Here is a 25,618-nt window from a genome sequence, read left to right as displayed (position 1 = left end):
AAAAAAAAAAAAAAAAAAAAAGCTTTTGGACCCTTAAGTAGTCTACAAGAATAAAACTGGATAAATTGAACCAGTTAAGTATGGAATGTAGCTCATAATTTCAGATATATTCCAGTGTGTTAACATAATAAGATTTTCAGAACAGTTCTTCTTGCATCCTGACTACAAGATTCTCCCAACAATATTTACTTCAGTACAATCAGAAGTACCACAATAAAAATAAAATGTAGTTTTTCCTTCTCCTTAAGATCATTTAAAGTGTTTGACAGTCACAATTAATTAATTTCTATGTTTACCCATATCTATTTATTAATCTCTGTAATCTACTTCAGTTGTAAAACAAAGATAATTCCAATTTTCTGGTGTTTTATTGTACATATTTCAGTTAAAAATATGCCATGACCAGCTAACATGTTAGATCGTAGCCAAGCTCACTTCTTCTACACATGGACTTACTTCTCTCTTTGTGTGCTCAAATTAACCATCTTTTATCCCCTTCAAGCTTTCTTAATTTCTTTTTTAGTTAATAGATTTTGAGGGGGTAGGACAGTTTCAATAAATAACACGTTGCATACATTCTTTCTAGTGGTTATTTGCTGTACAAGATGCAGACATGATATCCTATTTACAAACACTATTAGAACAAATCCCTCTATTCATTAAAAGAATGTAACTGTATATCTATCCTAACCATTTTGAATACACAGATACAAAATGGACATTCTTCTGTATCCCCTTTTTTGTTTAGTTCCGTTATTTGAATATTATAGGTGTGTTAACTCAGCAAAATGTACTAAAAGACTCCAGTAGTCCATAATAGTATTGGGTCTTCCACTTCACTGGTAATGTCAGAAATTGTTGACCTGAGTCAGCATGGCTTTACTTCTTATACTTCGTTTTTATACTTTTCTGCTGGATGGTTAAGACCAAGATAAAGCAGGACCTATGCAACAAGAATTGTAGCTTTTGGGTCTGATAAGGTCAGTGAAATCCCCTCAGGATTTCAGATTATCTTTTTTAATAGTCTTGATTTTTAGAGCACTTTGGATGTTATGGAAAAATTGAGAGAAGGGTAGAGCACAACTCTGAATCCTCCCCTCTCCCACGCCCACTGTGGATTCCTGCCCCAGAGCATGGCTGACGGCCCTGTGTGGACGCCTCATGACCACTTGGTCCCTGGGTACCTTCGGGCTCACAATTGCTGTCATGCAGGCTACGCTGAGACTGGGCCAGTTGGCGATGGCCTGTGTCCCCTGCTCTTATGGGGTAACTCACTCCCCTAAAGGTCCTCTATTAGTAGCATCATGCATTGATGTGGTGTAGTGGTTACAATTATGAACTAATATTGATATGTTACCCTAGAATTCGTTCTTCCTGTTGTATAGTATTTGGATGCTTGACGGCTGGCTCCGTAACGTCACGTATCCACCATTAGTTACAACCTGGTTGCTTCCAAGTTTGAGCAATTGCGATAGCGATGATACGACATAAACAGTCATACACAGGTGCTCATCTTACGATTATTCCCGTCTTGGATCCAAACTCTAAATGACATCCCCCCCTTAATATTATCTTCTAAATAGTGCTGAGAGAAGAAGAATCAATGGAAACTTTCGTTCAACCCCAACTTTGTATGAAGCTGTGATTTCTGTTTTATCTCGCAGTGGTTTCCTTAATAAGAGGCTGAGATTGCAAAGGCTTTGATACTGAGGCATCCATTTAGGTTGAATGATTTCCATCCGTCACTCTGTTCCTTTCTAGCACAGCCTTGCGGCCTGTTCCATGTATTCCATGTACCTGGACAACTTTAAAGACACCTCTGTTTAAGATTAAAAACCTAAAACCATATAGTAGCGAGTGTGAAGAGTTGTAAGAGATAGCTCTTCAATCAGAACATCTTTGTTTAGTGCTGGCTTTTATGTTCCCAGCTGGATTTTCCAGCAAACTCCAAGCAAGCTCAGCGAGCCCTCTTCACTTGTGCAGCAGTTCCCCCAAGGAAGCCCCAGCTCTGAGGTGCTGAGCACAGACACCCTCCTGCCCTGCTCCCCATAAAACTTGGACCCTTCCTGCTACGGAAATGCCTGGATCTTCCTGCTGCTCTCCCTTGAAAGCAGGGGCCATGCCTGTTGTAGCAGCTGAACAAAACAGTATATATATGGTGCCTAGTCCAGTAGCATCTCGATCCATGTTGGCTTCTTCCTTTAAGTTTTTGAGAATTAGTAAATTCCTGCACACACTTGCTTTGGATTATTTCTCTTATTTTTCCCCAACTCTGAAGCCCATGTCCCACTCACTGCCTGTTCTCTATACAGTATCTCAAGCTTAAGGAACCCTGCACTTTCATTTCCATTTTTTAAAAGACTGTTGCCAGGGCTGGAGAGATGGCTCAGTGGTCTGAAGCACCTACTTAGAACAAGCTTAGCAAAAGCATCAGGGACCGCGGTTCAATCCCCCAGCACCACATGCCAGCCAGCCCTGCCCCCTGGTGGGCTGAGCTGGTCTCTCTCTCTCTCTCTCTCTCTCTCTCTCTCTCTCTCTCTCTCAAATAAATAAATAAATAAAAATTTATATAAAAAAAAAAGACTGTTGCCAAAAGTGAGGGGAAAAAAGGAAAACTATGAATGAGAGGATGTATGTAATTTGCCAGTTTATACATAGGGGAGGTGATTTGTCCCTCCATCAATTGAGAATTGCCTCTTTTTTAAGGCTTTTTTTTTCACTTATCATATAGAACTTTGTCTTAAATAAGTCTTGGTTTCTTACATTTATTGTCTCCTCCAGTTGAGGAGAGAGCTAAGTTATACAATTACTCATATTGCCAGATATAAATTCTCAAATTTAGGTTCCACAGTAGAAGTACAAATACAAGAAATAAATATACCGAAGATGCCTTCTTTGCAGTGATATGGGGACGTCAGTGCACTGGCAGGAGGGGTGGGGAGGTGGCACAGGCGTGGGCATGTCACAGAAACTAGCAAAATGGTACCACGGGAGAGTTAAGAGCGGTCCAGTCAAGGTGAGAAGACCTTCCATAGATTACCACAAGTCTGAGCTTTACGTGGTTGCTAATACAACCGCCTACCAGGTGCTCAGAACAATCAAGCAGTGTATAAAAAGAAAAATCCACTGCTTCGTCTTCGGTAACATTGCACACGGTCCTTTGTGGTGTGTGACCGCTTCCTAACGTATGTAGTTAGGTGTTAACTTCTCCAGCTAGAATTTGTCTTGGCTGCTGAGCGCAGCATGTGAATCACGGCACTCACCCATTATACATTTGCGGAGTAATAAATGAGTGTTTAAACCAAAAAAAAAAATCTAGCTGTATAACTAGCTTGTCATTTGCTGAGATCCGCCGCAACATGGAAGGTGAAGAAGAGAAAGAAATGTATCGGATAGCGGTCCTGAAACTCACGTGGCCACACTGTACTTTGATTTCAAGAAGCTCTGAACTTTCCCATGCTCTCTGACACGCAGTTTGTGAGGGGTCTGGCCGGTTAGCTCAGTTGTAAAGCGCCACTTGGGCAAACTCCGTCCGGCGCAGAGGACCCCGGTTCCACCCCAGTCCACGAGCTGCGCAAGTCCCACCTGTAAGGCCACTGGCACTAGCCAAAAGCAAACCAACAAAAATCCTGATGAAATGCAGCTTGTGAAATGCTCAAACACAGAAGGCATCCAGCTGGGTGAGATGGCACATGGTCCGCTCCCTGGAGTGTAAGCCCTTTCAAGGTAGGGTCGATGTTTTAACTGTCTTGGTACTGAGTTTTGGAAAGGACATTAAAGACCTATTGTCTAGCAATGTACTCTGTTTGAATCTTCAAGTCTGTAATAAAGAATTATCCCTTTTAAACAAATGTCTACAGGGGCTAGGGAGATAGTTCTGTGGTCTAAGCACCTGCCTGGCAAGCACAAGGACCAAGGACCCAGAACCAATCCGGATCACTCTATGCTGCGCCTGCCCCCAAACCCAGGGCATGTTGTGCTAGCCCCAAAACCAGGCATGGTGGTGCATGCCTGTAATCCCAGTGCTGGGGAGGTTGAGACAGGAGGATCACTACAAGTTCAAGCTGTGTAGTGAGACCCTGTACCAAATAAATAAGATTTTTTAAAAATCTATAAATAATGTCCACAGGACTGAGCTTTACCAAGCAGTGAGTATACTATCTTTTGGGGGGTTCTTTTTTAGTTGATTAGTTGCTTTGTGAATAACTCCCCTGTGGAAGATTCTAAGGCATCCAGGTGAGATTCCATTTTGCTTTGCTTCCCTAAGCTCACGCAGACTCCACCCCTAGACCAAAATTTTGCCCCAAGGGTTAATTATCACTACCATGCAAAACTGCTTCACTTTTTAATTAAATTAAATGTACCGTTAGGAAATACCTGCTACTGGGGTGAGCCATTATATTCAGTGTAATATTCTCTGCAGTCTTATTTGTTCTAGCTCTTAGTTAAAGGGTAGTATTAGTCACAGGTGTTGGTGGCCCTGGAAATTTCTCTTTAAAGATAGATGGACAGGTAGGTAGGTAGGTAGGTAGAGAGATAGATAGATAGATAGATGATAGATAGATAGATAGATAGATAGATAGATAGATAGATAGATAGACAGACCTGTGTTCAATAAGAGAAGATAGAAATCTGCCTTCCTGGTAAGAGAATGGTATTATTTTAAGATTATTTTTAAGTAGAGAGTAAGTAAATTTTCTACTGTATTAAATAATTTTTCTGCTGCATTAAGGTTGTAGCCAACTGTATTTCCCCAAGGTTTTACTATAGTTCTTACTGAGTCTATTCCTATGAACCTGTTTGATTTTTACATTTTCAACCTGGAAGCATTTCTAAAGTATGAATTTTCAGATATGTAGATTTCCAAATAATTATCTGTACCGTGCTCCAGTGTGGAGACTCCCTTTGTTCTAGCCTTTCAAGGAAGCAACAGTGGAAATGAGAAATGGAAATGGGTTGAAAGCTTTAAAAGAAAGTGAGGTTTTCTAGAATTAGATAAAAATATTAAATTTAAAAGTCTCTTTCCTTAGATGAGATTCAAATGAAAATCCTATATAACTCTGTCTATATGAATTCCTTGTGTAAGGAATTGCCATTTTCAGAATTAACTACAGGAGGTTCTTCTTAGGAACAACCCAGTGGTGAAAAACTTATGAACAATTGTCTATGAAGTCACTGTGGCCTAAGTTTCAGGAAGGAATCAAAATTTTATCTTTCACTGTCTCCCAAGTACCACACAAGCCATGGTAAACACAGGTGTAAACCCATAAATGTGTGACATGGGGCAGCAGAACTTGGGCTGGGAGAGTAGCTCAGTGGTAGAGGATTTGCCACGCATGCGCAAGCCCTGGGTTCTTGTCCATCATAGCAAAAAATAAAGCCCGCACTAACACCACACTTCCAGCTCCTTCTTGCTCCTCTTCGCTCACATCAACCCTTCCCTTGGCTTGTTTTCTCGGGGGACTACCCCGCAGCAGGCTGAACAGAGCCTGGGTGTGTGGCTCGCGTAGGGCGCTGACCGGCATGCGCCAGGCCCTCTCCGCCTTCCCTCATTTTGGCTTCATGGCCGGGTTCTCTTCAGCGGAGCTTGGCCAGCTGCGCTCACACGTTTGCACATAGCTTCTGCTCTGTGCTGCTGGGAGGGGGCTTCACTTGGCGAAGTGACACTCAGAGAGCGTCCAGCGGCAACTATGAGCTATTGATGCTGACCAGATGCTTGGCATTTTACTGTTGTAGGTGATCCTCTGCAGGGTAGATGCTGTGTTAAGGGACCCATTTTACAAAGGAGGTATCTAAGGCAGAGAGGTTAAATTTCTAGCCTTACAGCTAGGAAGACACAGAAGGAGGCCAGGAATGTAGGCACACACCCTGCTGTGCGCTTTCCACGGCACATCAATGCCTTCCGGAGGAAGGAACTCATCCACGGACCCCCTCATACCTTCAAGGAACCCAAACACACACACACACACACACACACACACACACGTGCATGCACACACACAGCTGAAGCTGCACTTGGCAAGGGATGGGCTCCGAAGTACAGTGTGTTTCTTACATTCACCATTGGCTTTTAAGCTAAAAACATACAATGTGTTAAGTGTTATTCTGCTTCTCTTTTCATTGTTATTTTATCAGCACAGGATCCTTCAGACCAGACGTCATGTTCGCAGTACATGAAGTCTGTGCCATCTCAGGGAGCAGAGCATCATACAGTGCGATCTTTCACCCCCCTCCCCCCAAGCCACCTGCCTCAGTCCATCTCTGATCCCCTTTCTTCCATGTTTCTTTTTGCAAGAGCAATACACATTGTTGTAAAACGGAGTCCAGAAGGGAGAAGTAGAGGCCAGCCAAATAGCTCAGTGGACTAAAGCGCCTGCTTAGGCAGGCTCAGGGACCGGGATTCAATCCCCGGCATGCCGTGCAGGCCCCACCCCCTGGGCATGTTGAGATGGTGATTGAGACTGGGTGTGGTGGCGCACACCTGTAATCCCAGCGCTTGGGAGGCTAAATGCAGGAGGATCACGACCTGTGTAGTGAGAGCCTGTAGACCCTGTACTAGATGAAGAAGGAGGAGAAGGAAAAGACGAGAGAAGTAGAAGCAACCACAGGCTTACCACCCAGGAGTGGTGACACCTCATGGTTAACACCTGGTTCATGTGTGATCCTTCAGACCAGACCCATTACTTATGCATTCTTGGGTATCACTTTCCACTTAAAATGGAAATCATCTGTGTGTGCTGACTTCTAATCTATTTTAAAGCACAACGTATCTTAAACTCTTTTTATTCCTATAAATATTCATCCTCAATATTCTTGGTGGTGGGTGATGTCAATTTTACAACCATGGTTGAGCCACATTTATTTGGCCAATTCCCCTTTTTGGTCGTTGGGTTCTTTCCAGTTTTTTCAAATTCTAAGCAGTATTCTGGGTGACAGCCCTGTCCCTAAATGTTCTGCAACTGATCCAGTTCTTTAGAATAAGTTACTAAATATAGAACAGCTGGGTCAAGGGACACATAGGTTTTGAAACTTTGGATATAACTATTGCCATATTGCTTTCTGGAAAACTTGTCTCATCCGCAGGCACGTGTTGGTTTGTGTCCCATCTCCGGGCAGCACGTGCTTAATATCTTGGGTGTTGTCCTAGTTAAGGGAGGATTGGGGAACTTTTAGGAGAACCCGTAGACTTGCAGCACGGCACCTGGCCTTATCCCCTCTGTTTATCAGCATCTGCTCTACGTGTAATTCTAGACTCTATCTTCGTGACTGCCGCCCTTTATTCTACATGAAAAATGTTTTCTGCTCTCACGGTCCCCAAGAAAAGATTAAATAATTCTTGTTAATTGCTCTCAAGACTAAGAGCTGTAGCTAAATGCTAACGAAGGGTTTTTGGAAATCACTTGTCAAGTGGAGAAAGCGTGTTTTGATAAACTGGCTTCTCTGAATTAATGTAGGCTGCGGTGCCGCGGAGTTTGCATGCGCAGCAGCAGAGAGCAGCCCTGACAGCGACTTTCAATCAAATTGATCAATGCGTTTTTAGAGCAGTTGTTCTCAAGGCGGGGTCCCAGACAAGCCGCATCAGTAGCATCTGGAAGTTTGTTAGAATTGCAGATTCTTTGACCGCCCCCACCTCCATCCCCTTGTTCCTCAAGCACAATCCTGGGGTTGGCACCCTGCAATCTGTCTCTTACCAAGTACACTATGAGGTTTGTGTACTCAGAAGTTTGAATGCCACTGCTGTGGCTCAGGAAGTGTTGCCCTGCAGCTCCTAGGTCACTGGGCTCTGTGGCTGAACCCACTCCATCACTCAGCTGGAGACCAGTCAGAGGCCTGAAGGGCCAGAGAGAGGGCATCACACCAGACTTGGGCCAATGCACGAGACTTACACATGCAGAGCAGTGTCTCAGGGCTGAGATGTGGCTTGGGTGGCCCCTTCCCCACTGTCTATCCTTGACACCTGGTCTTAGTTGGGTTCAGCATTCTCCCAGGCACTGGTCCAGTCTTCTCAGGACCAGTAAAACCTGCGAGAGGGAATTTAGCCCCATTTCTCAGCCAGGTGAGACCCACACCTAGTCTTTAGAGAAAGATGAGCACGCAACATGTTTCAAAGTCAAGGGCAGAGAGAAACACTCAGCTGCTCCCAGGCCTCAGCCAGCCCTCCCAGGAGGCCCTTCCCACCTCCCTGCATGCCTGCTGCAGAGATGAGGACCTGACCGCCCTCCATCCTCGGCTGGAAAGTCCCTGGATGTCTGCAGCTTCCTCGAGCCCACAGAAAGGTCCTGGCAAACCCTGGCCACACCTGTGTCTCTAGGCATTACCTGGAAACTTTTTTAGATTGTACCAGGGATCAAACTCAGTACCTTGTGCTTGCCAGACAAGCAGTTATGCCATTGAGCTATCTCCCCAGACCCTTACCTGCCTCTCTTATGCCCCTGCTTACCCTCCTTTCTGGCGCTCTGCACCAGGCTCTCCAGAGAGTTTGCTGAGGCCTCCAGGGCTGCCGAGCCAGCTTCAGACACCTTACAGAACATCAGGGCCTTGGCTGTGTTCCTTTTCAGCAGCCATGTGGCTGAAGCCTGTGACGGTGCTACATGTAGCTGGTTTTGACTTGAGCATCAGTCTTGGGACTACTGGTTACAGAGGAGACCAAGCAAGAAAGGTGTGCACGGCCCTCAGGGGTCTCCCCACACAGTAAGGGCAGCAAAGCCCCACATGCCAGAGCGGTGGACACGAGGTGGGGAGACAAGAAGAAAGTGCCAGCCAGGAGGCCCAGGAAGGCTTTTCCTGAAAGCAGCCTTCACGCTGAGGGTTTGAAGACAGAGTTCTCCTCAGACAGCTGCTTTCAGTCTGCCTTTTCCGCCTTCGAATCCCCACGACCTGCCTGGTTTTGCTGCATCCGCAACACTGCTTGCTTTGTGTATTTCATAATCATTTGAAAGTCACTGAGGGCTACCAGACGTAATTGTTTGATCCTATTTTAATTTACTCGCTGCAACTGAATGTAATAATTAAGCATTGTAACTAAGGAAAATATTGTTTGGCAAAATTAATAGTTATGACTCAGCCCTGAATATCTAACTAGAAAGCATTCCCGGGTAGCCCTGGGAAGCACACCCCTGGTCCACGCTTTAGATGCTCGGCAAGTGGTCGAGGTGTTGGAGTAGGTCTGGGGGTAGCCCCTCCTGCCCCCGGCCCCTGTCTCTCTGCTCCTGATGAGACGCAATCCTTAGAAGGGACAGACTCAGTATGATCTGACGCTCACAGTGAGTGTTTGCTTCACACAGTGCTTAGCACAGCACATGACGCATTGCCACTGGCCCCATTCGAAACACTGCCCCTTCCTGTGCGCACACTTGCCCCACTGTTCTTGGCAGTGTGTCATGTATTGCGTCTGTTTTTAGAAAAGCTGAACCCGTGCTGTATTTTCCATCACTCCACACTCACACTCATCCCAGCGGCTTCCAGCCCACGTGCTGCCCGCTGTGCCTCTCGTGGCGCTTGGGAAAGCCTCGCTCTGGGATCCGAGTGCACGAGCTCTGGATATGTGTGTGCCGTTGGCAGCGTGGGGAAACGGCTTGGCCACCTCGAAGTCAACCGACTGCACACTGAAGGGATCTGGGCAGCAAAACCTGCCCCTGACCTGAACGTGCAAGGCTTGATTTGTGATTCCCTAAAGTCCAGTGTAGCAACGACTTGCATAACCTTCGCATGAGTAAGTAGACTAAGCAATAAATAATTTAGGGGCGGTGTCAGGTACATGAGGGCGGATATCGCTGTTCTCTGCAACTGTCGCTCCACCTGATGAGACTCAGCACGCTGTGGGAGAGGACACGAGGCCAGCGCCAGCTGGTGTTCTAGGCCATCTCACAGCTTAACTTCCGGTTGCCCTACGTTTGCTTCTTATAAACCTTCTCATAGTTGCTTAACCCAATACCACCCCATAAGGCTCTGTCATACGACTGCTTGTTCCCTATGTACAGTGTCACGCACATTTTTTCCTTTGTCACAAGCTAAGCCCATGCATTTAGCATTTCTTTCTTTCTCTCTTTCTTTTTCCTGTATTTTAGAGAAGGGTCTACAGGGTGTTCAGGGTCACACTACTAGATCAGACTCGTAATGATTCCCCTGTTTACAGCCTCCCAAGTGCTGGGATTACAGGCAAGTGCCACCACGCCCAGTCTCAGTTGCTATCTCAGCGCACCCGGGGGTGGGGCCGGCACGGCAGGAAATTCTTGTAGCACGTCTGTGGCCGCACTAAATCCTATCAGCACCACCCCCTAGACCGGTTCTAGAACTATATGACCATCCTCCCGTCCTACCCTTTGGGGTCGGTGACCCGCCATGTACTGGGTGCCCTCTGCTGGCCCCCCAGTAAGCTTGCTTGTCTCTGCATCTGGCTTCCTCAGCTGACTCAATGAAATAAGAGTGTTGGCCCAACAGGCAGATATTGGTCATTGTGAAGGAGACCAATACCAAGACTCAAAGATATTTATTTCCAGGACATGTTTAGAGCTAAAATAAAAGCATACAGGATGATCTGACCTGATAACCAAGCAGATTCCTAATATATAATTGAAAAGAAAAGAAGATTGTTGTTTCTTTTTCTTAGTGAATCTACAAATGCTTATTTTTAAAAACAGTTATCTATTCTTCAGTTACCAATTATGGAGAATATTTCTGGAAGTCCCCTCTAGATATAGAATTAGGATTCAGTTTTGTTTAGTGATTACAGGAAGTATATATTCAAGTGCTAACCATAAAGCTGCCTTTGAATTTAAGTTTTAAAAAATCACATTTTATTTTAGATTTCCAAAATGTAACTATAAAACTAAATATTGTTCATCTCGGCATAATAAGAGGCAATAATCTTAACTCAGGAAATGATCGACATAGGGCCAGCCAAATAGCTCAGCGGGATAAAGCACCTGCAAGCAGGTGCAAGGGCCAGGGGTTTGATCCCCAGGCCTGCCGTGCCGGCCCCACCCCCGGGGTGCACTGAGATGGTGATTAGGACTGAGCATGGTGGCACACGCCTGTAATCCCAGCTCTTGGGAGGCTGTAAACAGGCAGATCACTAGGAGTCTGATCTAATAGTGAGACCCTGAACACCCTGTAGACCCTTCCCCAAAATACAAAGAAGAAGAAGAAGAAGGAGAAGGAGAAGGAGAAGGAGAAGAAATAATCAACAGAACATGGGTGAACATGCCTCACGCACTTTCTGTGAGGGTTAACCTGTGACCTCACCTGAGCATTGAGCTGCCTCAGTACAGAGAGGTCCTCGCTAGACATCAGCCTCTTTCTAAAGCTGGCCTCCGAAGGGGAGGGAATTGAAAGACAGACTCTGGAAAGCCTCAAAAATTCCACAGAGAGCATTGGGTAAGGAAAAGCTATTAGAAACCAAACGAACCGTAAGGCTTCCCTGGGGGTTTTGCTGGGGAAATTAGAGTTCATTTCTACAAATAAGGCTGGGATCGTAGCATAGACATAAGGAGTCTTAATAACCCCACAGACACCCAGCACAGCACACAGAGGGCCCCGAGACCAGAGAGCCTGGCTGCACACACTTCCTAGCCTGAGCAGAGGTGTCCAGGGTAGGTGCCACATCCAGGAAGGGAGAATGGTGACCCCAGTGCTGGAGTGCAAATGGGAAGGTGGGGCTTGGCCGCCCTGCAGCAGGAGTGGGGCTCTGTGCTGTTTCCACACCTGCAGGGCCTCCAGGAGTGAAGCAGGTGCTTCCTGAATTTCTGGCCTCCCTGATTAGGCTCCTTGAAAACTCAGCATATTCGCCTTCTTTCTATGCATGCTCATCTTTCATTAAAATTATGTACAGAACCACATCTCTGAAAGCACTGTCAAAGTGCACTCTCAGAAAATCCCCTAAAAAGCAGCCAATTGTTATCACTTGTAGAGAATAATTGGTTTGCAGGAGGAGCTGGCCTCAAAGACCTCCAGCACTGCCCTTGGATGCCAGCTTGCCAGGTCCAAGGCTGCGTGGGGGACTGAAATGCAGTTTGGGCACCAGCTTGGAATATGTGGCCCATGCACAGCATGCACCGTGGACTCTCAAGTGCTGCCTCCCGTTAGGAGAGTGTGAGTTCTTAGAATCCCCGAAAGAAATGAACACCCTGTGTCTTTTCTAGGTTCTCTTCAGCTTGGCTGAGTTCTGCTGCAGACTCTGCACCAAGCATCATACTGCCCTTTGTTGGCTTGCGAGCCCTCGCCCCAACTATCCCTTGTCCCGCTCCTAGCTCCTTTCTCGGATACTCGCAGCCCCGCGCTGCGTTCCTTCGTGCCTGTGGCTCTCTTTCTCCTGAAGCTCTGCAACCAGGAAAGAAGGGCAGGTTCCCCTGCTCCTAACAAGAGCAGCAATAGATCCTCCTTGTTGCTAAAGCCAGATGTCACCGAGGAAGCCCAGTAGAAGTACCGGCTCCTATGTGTGCTCTTGTGGGGCCCAGCATAGGTTTTAGACTTGTTCTGGGAGCATCAAACACGGCTGCCTCTTCTAAACCATCCCCTCCCTGCGGGCATGTTCAGTGCCAGCCCAGGTCTTGTCATTCAGGCCAGGTCCCTTCCAACCAGGGCTCTTCCGAGGAAATCTCCTCCAGGTTGTGGGCCTGGCCCAGTCTTGCTCCTCCTTGAACCCCCACTGGCTCCCCTCTCCTCAGCCGCCACTCTGTGGATTTCTAGAGCTGACTGTCACCCTGCGTTCAGCCAAGTACCTCCTGTGTCGATGCAGAAGCACGTGTAGTACTCCTGCCTCAGTTGCTGCTGCTTCATCTGGGACATCCACCATCATGCACTCAGGGCAGATCCAACAGATCCTCAGTTCTTCGCCCTCGGGACCATGGCCCCTCTGCCTTGGTGCTGTGTGGGTTCTCTCCTCTGGCTCTGCACTGCACAGACCTGCCTGCCTCCTGCTTACAGCCTGGGGCGCACTTTCTGCACCACAGGTCACAACCTTCCAAATCCACAGTATTCACACTCATTTCCCACTGGTGACTGCAAACCCGCTGATCCCTTCTCACCTACAGTGGCACATGTACACATGGGGAGGGCGCGCTGCTGACAGAGCAGCCCTTTTTTATCCCGTGGCCTCTTGCGGATCCTACGCACCCTGTAAGGGCCTGCGCGATCACTCCTGGTGGGCCACCTGGGTTGGTAAATGGATGAACCTTGCCCTGCACTCTCGTTGGAAGTGCACGCTCCCTGCTGGCTCTGTCCCATCTCTGTCGGTGCATTTGCCAGCTTCCCGCAGAGCATCCTTTACACCTGATCAGGCCGGGACGCCTGTGGGGCTCCTACCCTCGCTCCCCTGGCCCTGTGCCCTTCTGAGTCCCCCTCTGCACCCACTTTCAGGTCCCCTGACATCATCACCAAGCTCTACTCTTGCTGGGCACAGTGGGCTGCCCAGAATTACCACTCAGTGGCCAAACAAACAATAGATTAAGAATAACACCTTAGTAATTTAATCTTAATGATAGCTGTGTACTGCCTTATGTTCTGGGTAGATCTGTCCAGCAGAATACATGCATGGCAAGAGATCAGCGAGGCCGTTTGGTGGAATCTTTGTTTTGTAAAGAGTGCTTTTTTGACAGTTAACCAGATAATTGTCCGTGCCACCCAGAATTGACAGAATTTGGCCTCTGCTTTGCTTTAAAATTAGCATACTGCCTGGCATCTGGCATACACTTGTAATCCCAGCGCTGGGGAGTCTGAGGCAGCAGGGTCCCTGAAAGTTTGAACCCAGCCTGAGCTGCATAGCAAGAATCTGCCTCAAAAAACAAGAGCGCGCGCGCACACACACACACACACACACACACACACAGAGCGCATGTTATTTCTTCTGGCATTTCAGTTGCTTTGTCTTATATATTTTCAAAAAGTGGTTGGAATAGCCGTAAAATAATGACAGTTTGTGACCTTATATTCATAATTTTCATAATATCTCTTCGGCTGCTGCAAAAGAAAATGGGCATGTCTAGGTCATCTTAAAACTAGTAAAATACCTCAAGGGACCTTTTTCCCATACTGAATGAGACAATCTCAAATAATACTCTTAGGAAACGTCCTTGTCTTTGAAACAGGCCTGGTGGTGCTGGGTCTCAGAAAGAGATATCAAAAAGCCAGGTTGACGTGATGTGCTACTAACCCTCTCGTGACATACCCTGTCCCGAGTCAGACAAAAGCTGCCAAATAGTTTCCACTATTGAGCTGAACAGGTTTTACCGACCATCCCATTAAAACCTTTCTTTTATTCTGATCACATGTCATGATTTAAAAATGGAACACTGGGTAAGACAAATGAAGAAATCAAAGAAGTTCATACTTCATTCCTGGTACCTTTAGTATACATAAGACACTTAGTTGTCAAAATCCCAACACAGAAAGCTCCTGCATGTCAGAGCTGAGACCGTGGGATGTGGTAAACAGAATGCTGAGAAAACAGAGATGGGGCCTGGGAAAGCCAGCAGCAGTCTCTAAAATGACAGCGGCGGTGAATCTGCGTGCATCTCTAAGGCCTATGCTGTGCTGGCGCACCTTACTTTTTAATTAATTTATGCTGTTAGTGAGCTACTGACATGCTTTCTCCCTCTCACCTTTCCATGTGTTTTCTCTCTTGTTACACCGCCACCTGCCTTATCTGGAAATCCATCAGGCTAACTGTCAGGTAAGTTCTCCCTGATGTTTCCTGTGATTATTAAGAGAACCCGGGGAGGAAAATGAAGTAAACAGGCTGTTGGTGGCTGGTGATGCATGACAAAACTAAGCAGAAAAGGCACCTCCTAAATTACGGAGACACTTTTCGCAGATGCATGAAGCTGCACGTTAAGTCGGGATGAGTGGCAATCAGAAGAACCTAGCCTAAGGGAAGACAGCAGTGCTAATGATCAAGTAGGTTAGCTGGGCTGCCCAGCATTTTGCCTTTGCTGAGGCTCAAAATACAAGTGCTCCTGCAGGCTTGGCTGTGGTGAGCGGTATTATAATACCCGGCTTTAATGTAATATCAGCTTCTGTGATGAGTTTGGCCAGGTTCAAGAAAAATTCACAGTGATGTACTTTAAATCTTGTTGTAGCTGGGCCTAGTGGAGCACACCTGTAATCCCAGCACTTGGGAGGCTGAGGCAGGAGGATTGCCAGGAGTTCAAGGGAGTACCCTAGGCTACATAGTGAGAAAAAAAATTGAAAAACAAAAAATAAAAATAAAAAAAATTATTATCTTAGTACACAGCCAGACATTCTCAAGCATGGCTTGGGAAAAGGAGGGTGGTCGTCACATGTATTCTGTTAAGGCTGAATGCATCCCCGGAGTTGTCTGAGGCAGAGAGAAACAGTTCCTCATTCTCAGACTGGCTGTAGGGAGAAGGGAGTTCACAGGAAGCTGCAAGGCAAACACTTGTCAGACCCTCGAGGGCAAGACACTTTACAAATGCAAAAGAAGAGAAAGAAACACTAAAGTTAGGATGCTTTGTGTGTTTGTATGTGTGTGTTGTGTCTAACCTGAGCTCATTTTTATCTTCAAGAGGAAAAATTATGTGCTTCAGTTGCCACGCAACACACTGTGTTCTAACGGCTTTCTAATTTTAATTGCAGAAGTCTACCGAGCAAATGAAGAAGGTCCCTACTATTATTCTTTCCGTCTCATATAAAGGAGTCAAATTTATTGATGCAACAAATAAGGTAGGTACCGCACCTCTCTTCATTGTCAGCACCAGGTGCAGTCCCAAATGTGTGGTCTAAAATCCCAGTGTTTCTCACTCAGATCACTCCACACCCCTAGCCTTCATGCTCAGTGCTCAGAACTAGAAATACGCGCACGCACGTGCACATGTGCACATGCATGCGCACACGTGCACACGCATGCGCAGAGAAAGACAGGTTTATTGGGGGTCTGGGCCGAGATGGTTACACAAATTTTGCTATCATGTAGCTGCAAAGCCTTCTCGTAGACTGTGGCCACTTACCTCCCATGCTCCTTTGAATCTAAAGAACACTGAAAGGGGAAAAGACAGCTGTAGAAAAACAAAAGGACAACAATGTCATCAAATTTCACCATTTCCCCATGAGAGGAAGTGTACTAGATGAAGAGCCCGAACGGTCCGTCCATTTCTCGAGAGTGATATGTGTCCTTCCCTTCATACACGGAATGAATGCTTGCCACCGGGAATGTCCTCTCACTTTTTTTATTCATTCGCTGCTCCTGAGATAGAAGAGAATTTCAGCTGCTCGTTTTCTCGAGAGACGCAATCAGAAAAGAAGCTGAGGCTGAGCCGTGTCTTTGTCCTGACAGTGGGCACGGTGTGCAGCTCTGAGCTCAAGTGTGGACTACCGGGTTGGGTTATACCTGAGAAGTTCCAGAGGTTTTTTTCTGGGCAAAGATCACAGACTCCCATTGCTGAAGTAGAAAGCGCAGGTGTGACTGCTCTCCCCAAATGTCCAGTGTCTTATTCTTTTTGCCTTCTAACTCATCAAGTACAAAAGAAGAGAAATGAGCTGCTCACTGCGGTGAATGGCATTTGTTTTCTGGACAGCCAGGGCAGACCCTCCTCTTTTAGAGAAAAGGATATAAAGTCATCAGACAAGTGGACATCAGCCATGGGAACTTAGGGCCAAAGAACCTGAACCTTGTTATCAGGGACAAGTGCCACGGGCCTGGACTCTTTGATGTCTGTGAGGAACTGAGATGCGCAGCAAACAGTGACAGGCTTCCCCGATTGCTTTTCCATAAGAAGTGTTGCTTCAGTGGTTAGGCCCAAGCTCCCCAAATCTACCTCAAACAGCAGGCTTCCAGATCTAGAAAAACTTCTGAAACCAGGCAGATGAAAGTCATGGTGAGGCATCGCTATCATGCCAGGCTGGGACGCCATCAGAGCCAGGCTGACAATAGCCAGAGCCGTCTACAGTGGAGCGGCTGGGATGGAATGATGTTACTGTTGTCAAATTACAGTTGTGGAGACTCAAATCAGAACAATCCCGATTGATTTGTTGTTATCCTCCCCCGCCCCTTGGAGACAACTTCAATTCCTAGTACATAAAACAACCTTATCCTTAAATTATAGTCAGTTGTTTAAGATGTTCCAAACTTCTATGCAGTACTTACTGGATATACATACAGTTGCTGTCTGCTGTGTCTAAAGTTAAAAGAAGCCCCTAGCCCCTGGACTTTTTCCCCTGGAGCAGATGCCTAGACAAGATTTGCATTTGAAAAACTTGAAGAGCAGTGCATTTTCAGTGGATGTATTTGACACTCAATTAGCCAACTTGGGTTCTGACAGTTTCTAAAACAAAGAGTGTTTGCCCTGGAAGTTCCTGCAGTCCTAAAGCTGTCATCCGTGGTGGCACCACTGGCTGCCCCTGCACTAACAGCATCCTCTCTGACCCACTCTCCACCATCAGAGCCAGAAGGGAGAGCCCTGGCAGATCCATTGGGTCCATTGTGTTTTGCTCACTGACACACTGAGAAATGTGGAAGCTGGTGCTCCCGTACCCCAGGGAGACATCACTGGCAATTAGATGAGTGATCCACAGACCTCTGCTCCCTAGTGACTACCCCTCGGCAGCATCAGCAGAGAAAGATATGCAGAAGATGATCTGTGTAAATAAAGGCATAAGTAAAGAAGGGAGAGAGTAGCTTTCAGCCCCTTGCAGTGCGATCCTCCGCAGATTTGCAGAGCACATTTGTGGGCAGCAAGTAGTGCCAGCTTCTCCATGGTAGAGCAGCATGAGCCTGGCTCTACCAGGTGGTTGAGGACTTCGCTATATCTGCTGTGTAACTGATCTCCTTAAATGTGACATTCAGGAGAGACTGGGTGTCTTGGGTAGTGTCTAGCAGCGGCTGGCCATGTGGGACACGGAAGCAGAGAGATTGTAGAGGGGCAGAAGAAAGAAACAGCACAAGCTGCCGGGGTGGGACTCGACTGCAGAGGGCTGGGAAGCAGGGCCACCAGGCAAGGCTGCGGGACCGGTCGCAGCAGGTGTGCTCCCCAGCTGTGGTTTGAGAGGGATGATGGTGCACAGACTCCCGCGCCCTGGCGGTGCCCAGCACGGCAGCAGCTTTCTGTGCCACTTAATGCTCTATCAAAGCCCACAGGAAAGGAGCAGCCTGATCCACTCCCGAGTCCTGGCGCCGCTGGGGTCTTGGCGCACCGCCCGAGTCAAAGTGAAGGTGTGTGAAATGAAGGCATATTTGAAGATCTCACCACTTCCGGCCCAGTGTGGCCACAGTGCCTGCCCTAAGGCACAACCTTACTTACTTCCTGTTCCTGTTTTGTTTTTCATTGTATTTTATCCTTTCGCAGTGCTTTCATACCCACATAGCCTAGTCCCCTTGCCCTACTAAAACAAAGAGGGCTGCGGAGTCGGAGCCGGACAGCTGAGGACCTAAGGCTTCTCAGGGGTCCTTTGGCTCAGTGTGTCCCTGTGGTCACACAGCCTGTCGGTCGCAGAGAAAGACTAAATGTGTGTTCCCACTCCCTAACCTACTACTGCTTCCGTTCCTCCACAGCTACCTTCCGCCAAGTAATCTGCAGCACGATGGCTAATTCAGTATGTGCTAATTGCCCTCCTGTTGGCCCCCACTGGGCTGTGTGAAGGATGAACCCTCCAGTGAAGCATTTCTACCCTTCTAGTCTTATAAATAAATAGCTCTGGCTGAGTTCACGGGGAAGGGTTAGGTACACGGTTATAAATGTATTGCCTAGCAACTTTGGAAACGAATCACTAATCCTGATTTAAGAAGGAAGAAGCAGAAAGGAATCTTGATTTAAAAATGGAACTTGGAATAGATGTAGTTCTAAAATGTTTTAGAGGCATCACTACAGCTTTCTGTAGACTCCACAGCCCAGTAGCTCCAGCTCTTCAGTACCAACCCTCTCCCCAGTCAGCTGGGTCGTCCGAGAAGGGACCCTGGCCCCACACACGGTGATACTGGGCTGTGTCACGTTTTGCCTGGAGGTGCTGCCTCCACCTCTATCTCCCATCTGGCTGAGCTGGGAACAGTCCAAGGCCAGCATCTGTTTTTTGCTGTGCTTGTTTTTTTTTTTTTTTTCTTTCTTTCTTTTTTTTTTTCTTATGTATTTAGTACAGGTCTACAGGGTCTCACTACACAGATTGGACCTGTAGTGATCCTCCTGTTTTTCAGCCTCCCAAGCGCTGGGATTACAGACCTGCGCTGCCACACCTAGTCTCATTCACCATCTCAGCGCACCCCGGGGGCAGGGCCAGCATGGCACACCAGGGATTGAACTCCCGGCCTCTGCTCCTGCCTCAGCAGGCACTTTAGTCTGCTGAGCTATCTGGCTGGCCCTGTTTTTGTTTTTCTTTTTCTTTTTTTCCTTTTAATCCCAACTTCAGATATGATGTATGCTATTTTTTAGACACAAAATAACTCGAAGTATTGGCCTCCACCAGTGCCCGTTGTCTTGGATAGCACAGACTTCTCCTAAGATGCTTGGAGTTGAGTAAAAGCGCATCAGTGTGCAGGTGTCCTCAGCGTCAGGCCCACTGCTGGGCGATGCCACCAAGCCCAGGGGCCAGGGCGGCTGCCTCCACCCTAGCACCCTCTCTGGAAGAACTGCAGTGTTTCAGGCTCAGAGCAAGCCCTGGACTCCTCATGGGAGTAGCCAGAGGCAGATTATAGGGTGCTTCCTCTGAGTGTCTCAGAACTTCTAGCAGCACCACAGTGATTGACTGGACCGACCAGTTCTGTCACCTAGCTGCCAGCGTGTCTTCAGCTGCCTCTCAACTGGTGAAAGGTCTCTCCCTATGGAAAGGCACTAAGCTGCCAAACCGATCATCTGAAGAGGAGGCAGGCAAGGCCTCCCCAGGCCATCTCTGGAGACTCTGTAAAGCTCTGGTCTCCTTAGTGTGCTTGGACAGGAGACGTGCAGCTTTAAGTTGAGGTACAGACTACACCATTCCTGGTCCTGGGTTCCTCCTCACGGGGAGCTGCCTGCCCATTCTGTGCAGCTGGGCCGTGAGATGAGGCACCATTGCTATGCTGGGGTCCTTGTCCTGGCCACATTCTGACACCTGGGATGTATTGCAAAATTGTATCCTGAGCAGAGAAGATTTCACCAGCCTGCTTTCCTTCCAGCTTAGGCTAGGGGAACAAAGGAATCAAAGTTCCAGATAAAAGTGGAAGACAAGGGCTGGGGAGATAGCTCAGCGGTCTGAACACCTGCCTGGCAAGCGCAAGGACCCCAGTTTGATCCCTGGTACCACATGCTATGCCAGCCACTGAAATCGGGTGTGGTTGTGCACACCTGTAATCCCAGCACTGGGGAGGCTGAGGCAGGAAGATCGCTATAAGTCCAAGCTGGGTAGCAAGACCCTGCACCAAATGAATAAATAAAAGATTTTTTTTTAAGTGGAAGAGAAGGCAGCTGGTCATTAAAAGCCAGCCCTGGGATCCTGGGGAAATGAAGGGAAAGAACTTCAAAATATTGTCAACAAAGTCAGGAAAGATGCAGGAAGAGAGAGTTCCAAAGAGCCCCTTGACCAGAACAGCACTTTCGCCCAGGGCCATGATGCTGCCAGGCAGCACCAAAGTTCAACAAGAGTGGCACCAGTAGATTGGCAAAACCCAGCCAGGCGGGGGGGCACACTGTAATCCCAGCACTGGGCAAGGCTGAGGCAGGAGGATTGCAACCCAGGCAGTGTAGAGACACTATCTCAAAATTAATGGAGGAAGGGGGTGCTGCCAAGGCCCTGTTCAATCCCCGAATCAAAAAACTCAAAATAGAAGTACAGGGCATTTGTTGCTGTCACACTCCCCACAAGGTGCTTGAGCTCATGCTGGCAAAAGGAGTTCAAGAACACAAAATGCCAACTTAGTTAAAAAGAGGAGACACTGCTCTATTTCCTGTACCCCGGTCCACCCACGCTAGGCAGCAGCGCCTGGCCCAGTGATGCGGAGACCCTCCACAACTGCTGACACACCTCAGAGACCACAGAGGCCTTCAGGTTCCTCTTAAGGTCCAGTAGCTCCTCACTTAGCTTTCTACCCCAAGAAATACTCTGAGACACTATCTTACAGTGGGGTGTTAATCGTTTATGGGATTCCACCTTCAGGATGGGTAAAAATTTGGACAGAGCTGCTGCCCGAACTGTCAGCATGCAAGACCACAGTGAAGAATGTCTGCATCTAATTTTCTCTTATGTGTTAACTGTGTAGCTGCTTCCCAAGCACACAGCTTGGCAGCCTTAGGGACACGGACCACTTGCTGGGGGCGCTGGTGGGGACAGACACTTTGCAAACATTTTTAGACATTGAGGGGTAGACACAGAATACTATATTGCCACCAAGTTCCTCAGAGCTATTCAGTGAAGGAGCAGTTAGAATAAATAAAGCATCGAGGGATGTAGGCCTAAAACAACTGTAAAAACCACAAATGCAATATTAGCAGATAACAGTATGAGCATCCCGCCAGGAGGCGCTTTCTGCTTCCTAAGTACATCTGTGTGTAAAAGAAGCTGCTGGCAGGTTTTACAGCCCAGAACCTGCCCTGTGGAAATCCTGGGCTTCGTGGCAGTGGTAGAAGGTCTTGTGGTAGAAGGTAGACGCTTCCCACCAGTTGTTCTCCAGGGTGGTCTGGGATGAGACTGGGAGGAAGACACCGAGATATGCTAGAGGGCAAAAACGGTCATTCTATCAGGCCAGGAAGAGAGAGCAGTGGTGAGGAGGAGTGCTACTGGGAGCCCGAGCGCCACAGAGAGCGGGACCTCAGCCTCTCCCACCTGGCCTGCTAGGGGGCTGTTCCCTCTCCTGGACAACAAGGGCAGTGACAGCCACACCCTCCCCATACTTGTGTGCTGTCCCTAGAGTGAGGAAAGGGCTATCACTCCCACAGGACCCCACCCCTAGCAAGGCGGGCCATGGCTTGAATGTTGCAGCGTGGCCTTTCACTCTTCCTGCCTCAGTTACCCTGCCCAGAACCTGGAAGAGAGAGCACGCCTGACACGTCCTGCACCTGCCTTTACTCCGGCTGGATAAGGGCAGTGTACAAGGACTGAGGGCATAACCTGGGAGTGGGGCTCAGTGGTAGCACACTTGTCTGGGATGCAGGAGGCCCTGGGTTTGATCGCTGGCTCTGACGAAAATATTTAAACTGAGCAAGCACAACAGTGGGGACTGGAAGAGCCTCCTTGAGTCACAGTTCATTCCAGATAGAAAGTGACACAGGACCCGCCCCCCCACCCCCGGGAGTTGGCAGGAGGCAGAGCCATGCTGCAGCTCTACAGGCAGACAGGGGGACTAGGAAGAGCAAATGCTCCATGAGTGCTGTGATTTTAGAAAGCGCCTACCACCCAGGCTGCTTCCATGCACAGCACCGGCTGAGAGCGGAAGCTCCAGCCTGTGACTCGTTTAGGTTGTTTTTTATTAAATGAAAACCTTCTCTGCAGAGCTGGCATACATTTGCCCGTGGGTAATACACTGGGCCACTTTGAACGTCGCTGGTTCTGAACCCTCCGGAAGGAAGGACAGCAGCTGCTTCCCCAGTTACCTGTCCTAGTCCTAAAATACGCCGGTTTGCAAAGAAAAACAATGCTTGTTTATGGCGTTTCTTCCAGAACATAATTGCCGAGCATGAAATCCGTAATATTTCCTGTGCTGCCCAGGACCCGGAAGACCTCTCCACATTTGCTTATATCACAAAAGATTTGAAGTCCAATCACCACTACTGTCACGTGTTTACTGCCTTCGATGTGGTAAGTCCCCACCCTTTCTGGACAGATTAAATATTTCCCAAAACGTTCCTGAATTGTACTGCTGGCCCAACTTGTAACTGCACTTAGCTTGGCTTGCTTCCCGAGTGACAAGGTGTGCTAAGGGTTTTAGTTTGCTCAAGCTGCTGTGACAAAATGCCATAGACTGGATGGCTTAAACAACAGAAATTTATTTTCTCACATCTCTGAAGGCCAAGGCCAAGGTCTCAGCAGGTTTGGTTCTTCGGAGACCCCAGCTTGCACTTCTCACTGGATCTTCATGTAGTCCGTGTTCTGTGAATGGATATCTGTCCAAATTTCCACAAAAGGGCACCAATTGGACCAGTTTGGGGCCCCACCCTAGTGGCCCCGTTTTAGCTCAATCATCTCTATACAGGCCCTGTTTCAAACACCGCCATGTTCTGGGTTAGGGCCTCAACATGAGGATACGGCTTGGGGGCGCAATTCAGCCATAAGCCAAGTAGAAGCTTTTCTCGGGCTCCGCTTTTCTTGCACTAGTCACATTTTCACTCCTGCATGCTACTGAGCACCTACCCTATCTGCTGTCTCAGCTGTCACTCCTCAACTCCCCATGCCACTTGGCTGATTCGAGAATTTCCTTCCTCTGCTACCACGATACAGGAAACACCTGCCTACTTCCTCGCTCCTGCTGTACCTCTGCCCGGCTCTCTAGGGCACTCTAAGCACCGGGATCCAATAGATGCGTCTGCCTCTACAATATTTACAGTTTTCCACACTGGGCAGTAGTTCAGTTAGACACTGACAAGTAATCCGTGCAGACTCCTGGGTCCAGCCCAGATGTTCATCCAGAAGTTAGTAGCTTCCCAGTGACTTCCTCATAGTATTCTTATCTTCGTAACTTGTCATTAAGCCTCAGAACAAATTTGAATATTACAGATTTGGAAAAGGAAAACCATTTAAGAAACCAAAATGCATTCTTTTAATATTTATACCCCCTTAGAATGATAAAAGTTCTTTCGATAGGGAGCTCAGGGCCTTCTGCAGTTGAAGCAAACAGAACGGGTATGACAGCAAGCTAGAAATAGTTGGGAAGCAGAAAAATTCGACAATGCCATGTTAGTTTTATTATTCAGCCCTGCTCACTGATTTAAGTATACAGATTCAGAAAATTAGACAGAAATCATAGTCTTAACCAATTGCTGAGAGGCCAGCCCACGGTTCAGTGTCAAAGGGAGGAGATAGCCGAAGCAGTCTCTTCCAGTTTTGATAAACACCATGGGCCGAGGCTGACCGAATTCCAAATTTATACAATTCCCAGGCCTTCCAGGCAGGTTCATGCTCAGACTTTTGTATCCTGCTGCAGGTACAAATGAAAAACCTACGTATGGTGCCCTTTTAGGTTTTTGAAGATTGAAAATGGGAAAGAATACTCATGGGCCTATAAAAAAAAAAATCCCTTCTATTTTGAGAGGCATGAGGAGAATAATATAAAAGCAGTATGTGGTCGCAGTGAGGGCTGCAAAGCACAGGGCTCCAAGGCCATGCCGAACGTCTCTGGGTGCATCTGTTTGCGCAGGATTAAAGTCATTTCGTTCAGGCTTGACAAGGAGGCGCAGTGCTTGATTTCTGATGCTTTAAACATAGCCTGCTATTCTTGTGAAATGCAGTTGTTTCTTTAAACAGTCAGCCTTCATTCGATCCACATCTATTTTGGTTTGCAAGCAGCACCCTTCCCTGTGGGAGCCTGATCGGCTCACAGAAAGAACAAGCCGACCCAAGATGACACCGTAGGTCAGCCACCTCCTCGCTCTCTGCTTTCAGATAAGTTTTGGAACTTTTCTGAGCTCCAGTTTCCTTACACACAAAATAGAGATAGAGATTTGTGCCTCACCAATTTCCCTTGAAATAAAATAACAGTATGCAGAATGGCTCGTAAATAACAAGGGTGCTTGCTGGTTCCTTCTCAGCCTCCTCACCTCCCTCTCCTCGCCTCCCTCTCCTCGCCTCCTGACAGCATCCCCTTCCACTAAGAGACATAAAATAAGGCTGCCAGAAGGGTATTTATCATTCAGTATCTCCCTACTGCCATTGCAAAAGAGCTCAAAAGGTAGGAAGAATAAATAAAAATTCACAAAGCAACAATGGAAAGCAAACACTGACGCCTCCAATGGCGGCCACTCGAGCGGCGTTCTCACTGTACATCACCACTAATATCCTGGTTTTCATGATGATTTCTGGCCTCTCTCTGAGTATTGTGACATTGTCCCAACAAAACTAGCATTGAATCGACATGTAATTTGCTTTCATGAGAATATCAAAAGCATTGTTGTACACTCACACTGAACACCGTTGCCCAGGGCCATCTGCCTCCTTGGTTACGCGACACCAAAATACTCAGCTAATATGGGGGAGGAAGCGAATCAAGCTAAATCTGATTAATTTTAACATGATGTTCCCAACACAGTCCAGGAATGTGTGGAGAATTCCTTCGACTTCTAGCTCCTCACCCAGATGTTTGATTTACCGTGGACCTTCCGTAGCTTGGGGTTGTCGTATCAGCTGGAAGGATTTTCCTCTTACACAAGTCTGCCATTTTAATCCTCTCTAGGTGAACACAGCTTGTCTCACTTCAAAAATAGTAACAAAGGATACCAACCCTGACCTGGGCCTTTGAGTGGTTCTGAGACGCAACAAGCATAGCTTGTGCTTTAAAAAAAGAGGGGAGGGGAGCTCCTTTGAGCATGAATTTTGTATCTTTATATAGTTCAATATTTCAGTCCCATCCTAAAGCCTTAAAATTCTTTTGATGTGAATCAGTCCCCTATGCCCCAAATGGCAAAAAAAGAAAAAAAAAAAAAAAAAAACCTTATAAAGATGCAGCATCCACCTGACCTTTAGGCTGATGGAGATGAACACCTTTACATTTTAAATC

The 25,618-nt window shown here is 47.4% G+C and overlaps 1 protein-coding gene across 6 annotated transcripts in view; it reads left to right on the top strand.

Moving 5' to 3' along the window:
• Anks1b (ankyrin repeat and sterile alpha motif domain containing 1B) overlaps positions 1–25,618 on the top strand; it is a 1,319,834-nt gene that overhangs the window by 1,276,032 nt on the left and 18,184 nt on the right. For all 6 annotated transcript variants that reach the window (XM_023716668.1, XM_004623821.2, XM_023716659.1 and 3 more), the window contains 3 exons: positions 14,657–14,668; positions 15,592–15,678; positions 22,570–22,707. In XM_023716668.1, coding sequence (XP_023572436.1) covers positions 14,657–14,668; positions 15,592–15,678; positions 22,570–22,707 — 237 coding nt within the window. The remainder of the gene's footprint in view (positions 1–14,656; positions 14,669–15,591; positions 15,679–22,569; positions 22,708–25,618) is intronic.

The sequence above is a fragment of the Octodon degus genome, unplaced genomic scaffold, assembly GCF_000260255.1.
Source record: "Octodon degus isolate 3935 unplaced genomic scaffold, OctDeg1.0 scaffold00004, whole genome shotgun sequence".
NCBI lineage: Eukaryota > Metazoa > Chordata > Mammalia > Rodentia > Octodontidae > Octodon > Octodon degus.
The sequence above is the reverse complement of the archived record's forward strand: the minus strand, read 5'-3'. Positions and strand labels throughout refer to the sequence as shown.